Source organism: Vidua chalybeata, chromosome 1 (assembly GCF_026979565.1).
Source record: "Vidua chalybeata isolate OUT-0048 chromosome 1, bVidCha1 merged haplotype, whole genome shotgun sequence".
NCBI lineage: Eukaryota > Metazoa > Chordata > Aves > Passeriformes > Viduidae > Vidua > Vidua chalybeata.
In genome coordinates this window covers 45,076,649-45,089,452 of record NC_071530.1, presented here as the reverse complement: position 1 = coordinate 45,089,452, position 12,804 = coordinate 45,076,649, and the positions used below count along the sequence as shown (strand labels likewise).

At 35.0% G+C, this 12,804-nt stretch overlaps 1 protein-coding gene across 9 annotated transcripts in view; it reads right to left on the bottom strand.

Moving 5' to 3' along the window:
• Positions 1-12,804, bottom strand: part of ULK4 (unc-51 like kinase 4) — a 207,884-nt gene that overhangs the window by 82,002 nt on the left and 113,078 nt on the right. For 6 of the 9 annotated variants that reach the window (XM_053936237.1, XM_053936218.1, XM_053936256.1 and 3 more), the window contains exon 32: positions 6,973-7,078. In XM_053936237.1, the coding sequence (XP_053792212.1) occupies positions 6,973-7,078 (106 nt within the window). Of the gene's footprint in view, positions 1-5,267; positions 5,406-6,972; positions 7,079-10,828; positions 10,909-12,086; positions 12,145-12,261; positions 12,352-12,804 lie in introns of those variants that run through there. The other 3 variants (XR_008429534.1, XM_053936265.1, XR_008429535.1) reach the window with 3 other exon arrangements.

The window sequence follows — 12,804 nt, the reverse complement described above, 5'->3', positions numbered from 1 at the left end:
CTTCTGTACCCTTTTGTGATTGGTGAGTGCACCTCAGCACTCCATGTCTCATTGCTTTCAATGGTCAGCTGTCCCGCACAGATGTAGCCCACTGGGGATGAGGCTCAGCCGCAGCCCCACTCCCAATTACCACAAACTGTATACCTACAATAGTTCTACATTGTATCCTGTAAGACTTCTTCAGGAGACTCCTGGGAAAAAATAGAAGCTAGTAAGGAATGAGTAAATGACTTCAGAACTAGTCTGAATGTGTGTCTGATTTCCTCACAGACTAAGTCTGTGGCTTTTATTTGTAGTTGCTTTTTTTTTTTTTTAAGGGCATATTAGTTTAAGCAACGTATTCTATAGAATTTTTTAAGTACTGCCTTTTCCTTGCAAGCAGATTTCTTCTGTATGACTAATCCATGTTCCTCTTCTTGATCACCATCTTAAGAGATAGTTAAATTCTCCCACCTTGGAAAAAAATGCTGCAACTTTGAAGCTAGCTACTCTAAAAACTCAATTTTACCCCTAAAATCCAAGTCACATGTAATGATACACCAATGCCTTCTCAGTGTTGCACTGTAGCTCAGACTACTGCATAGGTGGATGCAGCAGGGAGGAAGATCTGGGTAACCAACTTACTGCAATCTAATGTCTAATTTAATGAACACTGGTGATGTAGCTGGTGAGAGCTGGCTAAGAAGCTACAAACTGGTCTTTAAAAGTGTGCTATGGGCACCATGATCAAATGTCTTTTGGAAGACTGAAGCTGAAATCTGAGGGAATGAAAGGTGGAAGAATATCTTCCTAAGGCTTAGGTAAGTTAGTAATGTTTGGGGTCTATCTAGAGAGCTCAGAATTCATAGTTATCATTATGGTAGTAATAACTATTACTTTGTTAAGACCTGTGTATTCAAAAGACATTTTTTTCCTTTATTTTTCAAGAAAAAGGTTGAAATTAGATGTTGGCCTCAGGAGTATCATTTTTTGGATATGCAGGTATTTAACAGACTTTAACAATACAACACATAAAGACATTTGAAATCGAATTAATCTCTTGACATTTGACTATAAGTCAAAGCAGTGGACCACAAGATGAATAAGGATACTTCAGCCATGAAAACTGATCTTTTTTTCATGAGGTGCCAATAGTTACGATTATCTGACTACAAACTTTATTGTAGATCTATTCTTTTTAACAACTGTCCCTGCTTTAAGCACCTAGCATGCTTTCTTAGTAGGATATTGAATATTATGAGTGCTGTAGCTGACATTCTACACTTCCACCAAAGGTCCTTAGGAACTTCAGGTTTTACACAAACTGCTTAAAGTACCATGTACTACTAATAGCAGTCACATTTTCACACAACTCAAAGACTATTTTTATTGCACTAAACCCCATAATTCCCCTTTAGTTTCTGAGATTCAACATCATTAAGACAAAGTTTAGTATTTGCTCTACCATATAATAGAAACTTGTTTTTAACATTCAAACAAACATCTCTGCTTATACTACTAGTGATAGTTACTTCAGTATGGTAGCCAAATACAAGATCACAGCAGTAAATTCTGGGAAAGGCAATTCAATTCAACATGACTGTATTGAATTTAATATATAAATCATCTCCTTACATGACCATCATAAAAAATATTGGTGACTGATTTATGGAGTATAATGGGATTCAGAAAAGTTAAAAATGTAAACTCACTCCTAAGTACTGGGCTGAAAACAGTATACTAGTTCAGCCTTGAAAAACAGTGGAAACTTGGAATTACTTTTTAAACATGCTGAAAATAGCTTTTTATATAAACATAATAAATTTGATGCATTATCAGGAATAAATAGCTGCAGATATCAGAAGTCATCCACTTCAGACTATCAGAAGTCATCCACTGCAGCCTATAAGATCTATTTTCTAACAATATGTTTTGTTCATTTCTTCAGAATGAAGATCCTTGTGAAGCAATTAAAGTCTTTGAAAGACATTTCTCTACAATCTAATATGATATACCCAAACTCTTCCTATAAACAAAATGATGCAACAGTAAGAATGAAGACATTTCATGCCTTTGAATATTACCCATGGACAAACCATACTCAGAGTTGGAAAGCACTGCTAACTAGACAATGGTGCAACTTTTTCTGGCTTTAATTTGTACAAACTATGTGAAAAACAAGCCAAAACCCCCCAAAAAATCACAAATAAAGAAAGAAAAGCAACAAAGAGACTGAACTGAAAGCAAAATAAAAAGTTTATATATGTGTTAATTGTACTTGAGTACAAGAATTTCACTACATTAAGTGCTGTGGTGCACTTGGCTATTTATTAATCATCACATCCACGTAACGAAGCAGCCTTGCACACTCACACCACTCACCTATCAAGCAGCCACCCCTGACTTCGTGGTTTGTCTTATGTATAAATTTGTCAGCATGTCAGTGCTTGTCACTAGACACACATCTAAGAGAGACAATATGTCCTTTCAGTAGACTGCTCTTAGTGCCTGTCTATAGAAACAGATGACCAACCACTGTACTCCTGCAACATTTGCTTAGGAACTCATAATCTTAGCATCTAGAACACGGTTTTCATTTTAGAGTCAATAAATGTCAACCCTTTTAATATGACAGGCACAAAGTAAGGTTTGGCTGTTTTTTTGACCAGTAGAACTAAATATGTCAGTAGAACTAAAAATACCTGTCTTCATACAGATCTGCATCCTGTATCTCTGCCTACCTCTATGCCAGTTAAGTCATCATCCTCCTCACTGCCCCTATTTCTGAAACCTTGGTGCTGCTTTGTCCTATGTCACCCAACTATAAGCACGCCCTCCAGTGTGAGTTGCTCCCATGCACTGACTGAGCCTGTGGGATCATTTCATAGATACCCTCCTCAGGCATTGACCAACACAACATTAAACCATTAAACTCAGTGGTTACAAAGCCAAAACAGAGACTGCAGGCATCCTAGAAAGAAAATGGAAAGTGAATACTGAAAAGGCCAGAGAGACATATTAACTAATAGATCTTTATAGTACATAATGTATAAGTACATATCTATACTTTGCAAATGTCATGTATTGCACTATTCTTTTTGCTGTATGTTAGTGAAGAATATTTAATTGATAAACATTTTGTCTTTCTCTAAATTATGGCATTAACTTGGGTCTCTGTCATCAGGTACTGATTATTATAGGTTGAATACATATTTGGACCTCTGCTCTCTTAAGTTAAACTTAAAATTGCCCAGTATCAAAAGATGGGGAAAGGGAAGAAAGAAAGACTAGCAGCCAGAAACCAAGACAGAGGAAGAGAGGGTGTCACTCTCTTAGAAGACATTCCTGAAAATGACCACAATTGTCTAGGCTTTTTAATATCTTTCCTTAACTATTCACAAGGGACCCTATTTTAATCTACTCTCCTTATTGAATTCCAGTCTCAGTAATTAAACTGAATAATATTATTCCCTGCTGATTATTAAGTAGAAATTGTCATTAATATTAACAGAACAAATGTTTAATAGCTGACAACACAAGTACAGGCCATTTTAAATTCCCTCTGTGACTTCAGTTGCATATATTACTCTCCATTTCACCTTTAAACATTTTAAGTGGTTATCAGTACATGTCTGATGTATTTTAACACAAAAGGACACAGTTCAGGGAAGAGAGAAATTAATACCAGGCAATCCACCTTCTATGAAAGTTGCTGAAATACACAACCATATCATTTTTAATAACAGGAAATCACAGAAGTAGTAATGCAGAAAGTGCCATCATGCAAGATTTTCTTGTGAAAGGGGAAAGTTCAACATGTAAGCTACAGTCCTTTAAAAAAATAACCTCACACAACTCCTTTGAGCAAGTGAGAGTTCTAAAGGCTAACAGGCACAAAAAGAAACCCACAGTGACGTGGGTCTCTAAATGCTCTGTCTGCAAAAATACAGCTTCTTGGCAGCTGAAGAAAGGCATGCACAAAATCAGAAAGAAGTCTTCATTGCTAATACCTTGACTCTTAGATACAAAAATCTTCACAGGACTGACCACCTAACCTGAGTTCCTTCTAATTTTCAGCAAGTATCTATGGTTTTTAATTTCTAAATCTCCACATATACATGAATTAATTATCACACTGTAACAGGGAAATAAGGGAAATTGATGAAATTATGAAATTGATCATATACTCCATCTTCAGTTTTTTTTTTAACAGAGGAGAATAGCTCATGAATGTTGAATATCTTCATTAACAGCACAGACACAGTGTTAATAGGATATATTAACATGCATGTTCAGCGAGTTTACAGATGACATTGAAGTGAAGAAAGCAGCTGATGTGATGAAGGATTGATGGATTCAGAAAGAACTCAAGAAGCTGAAGAGCTCAAAAAAAAAAGGCTGCCAGAAACCTTTTATAGTTTAACAAAGGCAAATACAAAGCTCTGCACTTGGGAAAGAATACATTCATATAATAGTACAGGCAGAGTCTGAAAATACACACACATCATGTGGTCCACTCTCCTAAATATCTTGGTTGCCCTCTCTCAAGCAGGACTTGCTCCTGCTTGTCAATGCCTTTCTTACAGTTTGGAGCACAAAATTAGACACTACAATGAATGGAGGAGAATAATCACTTTCCTCAACCTTTCAGTTTTTCTTTCCCATTGCAGACCTCTTTTGCCTTGATGGCTGCAAATGCACACTACTGACTCATGTCCAACTTTTCTACTTGGACTTCAGGGTATTTTTCTGCAAGAGGAAGCTCAGTTTTCATTTTACTAGATTGCATGCTTCTCCATCACACAAAAGTAATTAAAAATGAGAAGTCAAATGCCAAAGATATGGCAGTAGAATTTTAAGGTATTTTCCTTATGTGAACACTATATATTTACAGATGGTAATGCAAAGGATATAAAGCCCTCCAGTCTGCACAGAATAACTTCTTTCCCCTTTTAATTCAAAGAAAATCTAACAGCCTGCAATTACAAGATCGATACTCATAACATCCTTGGCAAACCAAATTTTAGAAGTTCTTTACTTGACAATTAGGCCCTAAATCAATAAAGCACTGGCCAAAATCCAGGCTTCCAGTACTCTGAAGATTAGCTAGTGGGGAAAAGGGATGAGAGAAGATGGGGACATTTGACTTGAGATAAATTATTTTTGGCTGCTATGCTGCTTTCTTTAGTGTGGTTGCTGAAGTTCAGTGAGCCCAAGTTACTGTTATCTAATCAGTATTGGTCTGAAAATATTACTGGAGTCATTAGGACATAGTGCAAGAAAAGGACTTTAATATTCTTTCTTTCCTGCTTCCTTAATTTGGAAACTAGCATGACTGAAGAGATGTGTTTTATTTTTGGAGCAGATGAGAAGTGAAAGAGCACAGGCATACTACCAGCAGCATAAAAAGCACACAGGAGTTTGCCCTGTAGGAAAATAAAAGAAGAGATATTTAGGGAATGGAGGCATTTCTGCCATGCTATTAAACAGTTTTGCACCTAATTTGCCACACCGAAAGGCAGAGGTATATTACTTTAAGTAAGGCATGCCAATTATGTGGTTACAGTGCTTGTGGGACTAGAACAAACTTCTTCGCATTATGCAGTTTTAACAAGTTGCCCTGCTGCAGCTCAGGTCAATGCCAACTTAGGATTTTGCCTGACAGAGAGCAGATGTGCCTAAAGATAGTAAAAGCAGCACATACATCTAAATCCCAAGAAACTCCAAGCAGTTCTAAGTGTGATAGGTAGTTTGGTGAGAAATAACCAAATACCCTACAAACCAGCCCTTTCCAGATTAGTCATAGTATTCAATTCTTTTTTTTTTTTTTCCTGGCTCCGTTCTCCACTAATACACCACTAACTTCAGAGTGGATCTGTTTGCAACAGAGGAAAGGAACATGCTGTTTAGCAGCAATGTCAAGTTCCAGTTTGTCTCCTGAACAATGGCATTGCCCTTTCAATCCCTTAAGACTAGAAAGGTTCATGAATTCAGCTCTCTTGCTTTCTGGGTCAGTGTTTTAACTACTGTGCTAATTACGAAAATGAGGACATGATTCCTACTACCCACCTTGATGGATTCTTAGGCTGGTATGTGTACCAACAAATAGTAAAAATGGTAGCATAGACCTGTATTGTTAGATGTCACTCACCCATTCATGATAAACAGAAGAAATGCTATCAAAATGTATGTCTCTAAACAAGCTTGTAATTTATATAGATTTTCAATAGCAGAAACCTTTTCTTCAGAACCAATATCTAAATAAAAGGAGCCTAGATAATAAAACACAGTGAAATGAATCATGGAATCATAGAACAGTTTGGGTTGGAAAGGACCTTTAAATGTCATCTAGTCCAAACCTCTTGTAATGAGCAGGGACATCTTCAGCTAGATTAGGTTGCTCCAAGCCCTGCCCAACCTGGCCTTGAATGCTCTCAAGGATAGGGCATCCAACCACTTTCCAGGCAATTTGTGCCAGTATTTTATTACCCAACTTAGGTGGTAAACATTTCATGAAGACATGCAATGGTTTGTAGACTAAGACTTTATAGTCAGCTTGGGTTCCACCCCATCACTGGACTGGAACAGAAGCTATTTCTTAAAAGTATGCACAAATACTGTACAACTTATCCTTTCACAGGTATAACCAGTGAGAAAAGGAAGAATTTGCAGAAGTCTCTCTACACTCTGCACTGTTATGGTAAGTACTCTAGTCCATCCCTTCCTTCCCAAGCCGTTCTTCACAGGTATAATGTAATTTTCAGTTGGTAATTCTTTTTTAAGTCCATTTTCTTGGAAGAGCAACGTTGTAAAAGGTAAATTTGTAATCAAATTGGTAAGGAAGAAAGAGCAAGTGATGAGGAGGACATCAGCTACAATGTCATTATCTAACAACCACTACAAAATCTAAATAGATAGAAGTTTAGTTTCACACAGTGCCAGACACTACACACCGGGAAACATCTGAGAATAAGGAGAATAAAGATGACATACCTTCTTGAAAGAGTATCATCATGTTCATACTTTTGTTAGCAACGATATTATTCAGTAAGGCAATTACAGTTTGCATTGTATTCCCAAGTATACTGTCCTGATATCTCTGCAAAAACAAAACAAAACAGTAAAAAAAAATTTATTCCTTTTGCACGGTTAGAAGACTACTACCTTCAAAATGTGGTAATACAAAAGCAGTACTTTCTCAATCCCTTAAAATTCAACATTTAAAATACCGTAAAACCAGCCAAATATCTTAGTAGATAACATCAATTTCAGGGACCCTGTTCTACAACATTAGACCAAAACTTCTCCTATGTTATTTTAAACTAAACCAATTCTAATCTAGGTCTAAAATGTTAGGACTTCTTAAAATGGCATAGAACTTTATCAATCTCATCTCTATATATTCAGAACCAGAAATATTTCCCTTTGTATGGAATTTCTTTTATTAATGGCATTATTGTTACTCTTTTCAGTCTCAGGTTGATAACCTCACCATAAGTCTATTTGTTGTTTTTCTTTGTATACATTCATAATTTCACAGACACATTAAAGACCTATGACTGTATTGAATTTCACCACTTTTTAAATGTCTTTCTTATGTTTGAAGATTGTTTCAGCGATTTTTCACAATTATTGAGACTACACTGAGAAGAGGAAGGCACCAAGGTTTATAAAGAAATTTATTTTCTTCTGTTATATTCACTACACTTGCACACTCAGACTAGAAAGGGTGGATAAGGAAATGCAACCAATATGCATTTATGCACACATATGGGACAGTAATAACTCAGATAACTTCCAAGAAGCCAAAATAGGAAAAGCCTTGACAAATCTGAGTTTAGATGTAAATATAAGCCTGAGTATTTTTGAAATCTCCCTAGAAGGTTCAGGAAATATTTTGTCCAATTTTCAGACTCAAACCCAAATAGATACATACATCCAAAGTGAAAATAACAACTAAGAAAAAATTGTCATGTTTCATGCATCATAGGTTTCTCACATGCACTTAGGTAACTTTCATGCATCCCTTTCCCACCAAATCTCTCAGTATATTGCTATTGCTCAACTACTCCACTGCCACAGAATACACCATTTATTGTCCTGTCTAACAGTTGAAAAAAGTTTAAAGTTGAACATGATGAAACTGGTCTGAAGGTAAGCATTTCAGATGGCAAAAATCACTTCAGCTCTTGAATACTGTCAAAGGAATATTTTCTGTTTCTGCACTGAAAAAATAAAATGCATTATTTCCTACAAATACCATGAAATATATATATTAAGGTATAATACATTAACAGAAAATTAAATACACAAACATACACAGCCTCCTATTCAGCTTCACGTTATATGAATTTTCTATTCACAATAAAGAGCTCTAAAATAGATCATAAGAAGAGACAGGGAAGAGTGCCTCACAGTCTTTTGAAGGACTGTAGTTTCTTAACTAAGCCTTAAAAATATATATCCAAGAGCTCTTAAATTCTATTTACTTTATACAGCATTTTGAGATGTTATTTATGATTTCCATAAAGAACAGAATAAATATCTGTTCCTCTGAAGGTTTGAAATACAGCCTGATAAATTCAAAAGCAAAGTGGGAAAGTATAAACACCAGGTTCCTCAAAGGTAAGGTAACCAATACAGGAAACAGACACCCTAAAGCCATGGTACTAAAAATAAATTTAAATTTATTTTCCTACAGATAGCTGAAACATAAGAAAAACATTATTTTCATAAGATAATGTGTTTATCAGGTAGTCTATCACCACAGTATCTTATTAATTCTCCTAATGAACACCTAGAAAACAATACATTAAATATCAAGAATGACTATTTCCACTACTGAGGATAGTGATACATACACTAAAAACATAAAATTAACAAAAGCAAAAAAAAAAAAAATTCCCAAATGTCAAAATGAGATCTGGCTCAAATATTTTCTTTGCAAATACAATATTTCTATTACTGCTTTGTATGTTTGAAGTAAACATCTTCTAGTAAAATTCCCCTTTCAGATATGCAGTTAGAAGAGAAGCTGTTATTTGTTTATGATAACAATCTTTCACATTCACCAGGTTAGTAACATTTCAGTGAAGCCATTTTTGCTTTTAATGGACATCAATGGCGCTTTGCAACCCTCTGCTGAAGACCAGCACTTATGTTTTTTACTTATATCAAAGCATAAATAACAAAACTTATCTTACCCTAAATACATACAAATTAGAATTCAAGATGCAATGGAGATATCTTGAGGAAGGAAAATGGTATCTTAATGAATTAAATAATCATATAAATGGTATACTCAGCTGTACTACTAGTGATTTAACATATGTTCCATTATGGGTTTTGACAAGATATTAGGTTCCAAGAAGCTACAGGTATGCTTTACTTATCTAAGTCATCACTGATTGCTGTTAGACTCAATTTTAGAGGTTTATATAAAAATATTTAACTTCATAATCTATCAAGGAGTAAAGCTGATCTAATTTGTGTGCACAGCACCACTGACTGAGGACATTTAATGAACAGTGCACTTGACAGCTTTAATAAAACATAGCATTTGCCAGCAGAGATAATTAGAATTGAAGCAGTAAAATTCTAGTGTTTGGCAACACAGATGAAACAACTTCATTAAAATGTACAGCTTCGGCAAATGAAAGGCAGGAAAGCACTGGACCCTGAAGAATCAGCCTTCTCAAAACTAATTGCTTCAGTGCCTAAAAAAGACAGCTATGAAATAACAAGGGCATAACAAGGAAATACTAGTATTAAAAAAAGAGAAACCACAGAAGATAAATCAAGCTTTTCTAATAGGACTGAACTGTATTTAAGCCATTAAACTTTCCATTCTAATTTTGAAGGGTTGTACTTTCACAAAAGAAATCAGTTGAAGTATTTATTTAAACCAGTAAGGTAAAAGGGTGTGAATTAGCAAAGAGGGAGTAAGAATGTTGGCAAGATACTATGGCTAAAGCTGCCTTTTCTCTTCCTTTAAGGAGATTAGAACTTAGAACAGTACTAGGCAAACTACAGCATTTTAATTACATTTTAGATAACAAAAGAGATTGCACTTGTGATAAGAGGTTTGCAATCTGGGAGACTTTACATACATGTCTGCTACTTGTGTATCTAAGAACCCAGAAGAGAAAGCCCTAAATGCTACGTTTAGAGATGTGCTGTAATTAAATCTTACACTACATACCACAGTACTCCTGCTCATTCAATATAATCAGAGTGATTAAACTTTACATTCTCCTTCTCAAACTTATATATAATCTGTGAACACAAGTTAGGTAAGTAAGGGGACATAAGAATATAGAGACTTGATTTTTTATACACTAAATCCATTGAAAGATGAAAATTATAGAAATTAATCATATTCAAAGTATAGTTATTAAAATATGCCAGTCTTACCTGATGATTCTTTGTCACAGTACAGTTGAGATGAAATAAACTAAAACATTGATGCTAATAAGGACCTATTTACAGGAACATAGTTTAGGATTGCATTCAATCTAGCTTATTTTGATTTCCTATTACTTTATGAAATATACAATCAGAAACTTTGATTAATTTAATCTCTAACATTTTATGGCTTTTGATTCATAAAACCAGTTATGCACAAACTGAAAGCATATAAATATGGATCTCTAGCATCAAGGTAATACTGTTTTCCTTCTTAATTATCTAAATCAGAAGTAAGAACAGTCATATCTCTTGCAAAAATCAGACTTTTTCAAAAGTACAGTTCTACCAGAACTAATATTTCCAAATATTTCCCTCATACCCATTGTATGGTAACACAAAAAGGAGCAACTAATCTGACAACCAATTTCTAGAATGATCATACTTTTCAGATGTAGCACAATGGTGAGATATTCAGTTCACACACGAAGATTTCAAGTCTTGCAACTTTCACAGAAATTCCTGCTGGAATATTGAAAATAAAGAGCATCTGCATTCTTAGTCAGTATGTGCTTAGGCAAAGTCAATTGAATATAGGGGAAAAGTAGTGATTTTGAAGGATTACCTACGGGGAAAGAAAACCACTAATAAAAACCTAGAATATCAAGCATCAACCAAAAGAAAGCAGTAGAATTAGTCTTAGATTTTGTTCTAATACCCATTGCAGCAGATAAAGTAAAATTTCACAATCTTACATTCACTGTTACAGATGAATTGCAAAGCAATTCAGCAGCAGCTCTTAAAATAGAGTAACATTTCTTCTTTCTACAAAATTGCACCTAAATTTCTAGCAGCAATGAAACCTCAAAGCTTATCCTTTTGCACCTAAAAATCTTACAGAAAGAATTCCATTCTCATGGAAAATTTTATTTATGGTCAACAGAGGGAGTCTGAGTAGGCTCCTCCCCCAAGCAGTCAGGCTTCTTCAGAGAGAGGACACTCAGAAGCAATTTCATATGAAAACAAACTCTCCCATTACTTTGAAAAAAGTAGCCAAGCAAATTAGTTTCCTGAGGTTTAAAACTGTACATTGTGAATAACACTGAGGTTTCCTAAAAAGAAAAATTTGCATACAGCTGAACAGACAGTATGGGAAAAAATCTATACAGATATCTCATTCTGGAGAATTCCAGTATTCTGGAAGAATTCATGCTGGTATGCTCTGAAGCAATGAAACTCTACAAGTAATAGATACCACCACAGCAGTAACTTCGTATTTAGACTTATAAATCTGGAGATGCTATGGAAAGTCTCAAGTAGCAGTGAAGCATTTCAACTGCAAATTCACTCGGGAGCTCAATCAAATATTATGCCAAAAATTACCATAACCAAAATATTCACTTGTCAGACTTGAATTTCCAGCATTCATGAAAAGCTACTTCTTCAAGAACTCAGAATGACAGATAACAATCAGTGGACATTGTTTCTCTACATGGATTTTGCTTTGATGCAAAAGACACTTTGCCAACCACAAGGAAAGATGTCTCCTATACTCTGTTCATTAATCCATCATCAGCTGTTAAGAAACGGGTCTCTGTCTCTTCTCCCTCAGAACCTGCTCCCATATCCATAGCTAACTAGTTGCTAAAGCAATATTTAAAAGCAAGAACTGATACTGACTCAGTTTCCGCTGCCTACTGAGGTGCGCAAGATCAGGATTGAAAAGCCTTTCCTGACATTTTCCATAACTGAAAAAAAATCCTGACAAAAAAACCAACAGAGGAAAAGCTATGCTTTTACAAGGAAGTAAAAAGGATAGAAAAAAATATCCACTGTCCCTCTTAATCTCAAATTGAATGTTTTATTCATTGTACTCACAGACTTCCTTAAAATCCAGCAGTGTTGGTGAAAAAGAAGTTGAATGAGAAGCCACGGACTGACAAAGAAGTACAGGGAAATTGAACCTGTCTGAATGAGGAAAGAATGCTTTTCTTTACCACAGTTTAGTTGGGTTGAGAGATATATTCAAGCTGTCAAAAGGGGCAAGAAAAACACATTTACATGTTTAAGATTTTTGACTTTGTGCCTTGCTTTATGCCTTCTAACCTCAAAATACTATTTTGTTTGAAAAGCATTGTTTTTCCCACACATTCTCATTTAATCAATCTGTAATTGCAAAAGAGAAAGTTGATAACTACTTTATTCAAGTTACATTAAACTTGAAAACAATGAAGGGCTGTTAAATCATAAGGAAACATCTGCTGAATCTTCTGTTGCTAGAATCATGGTATAGTCTGATTATATTTGGCAGTTTCAAAATACATAATTCCTCAATTTCTGTTATTACTTATTCTAGGGATTATTTAAGTAGCTGATCACTAATCTGAAAGACATTAGGAAATTCTCTTTATATTTTATATA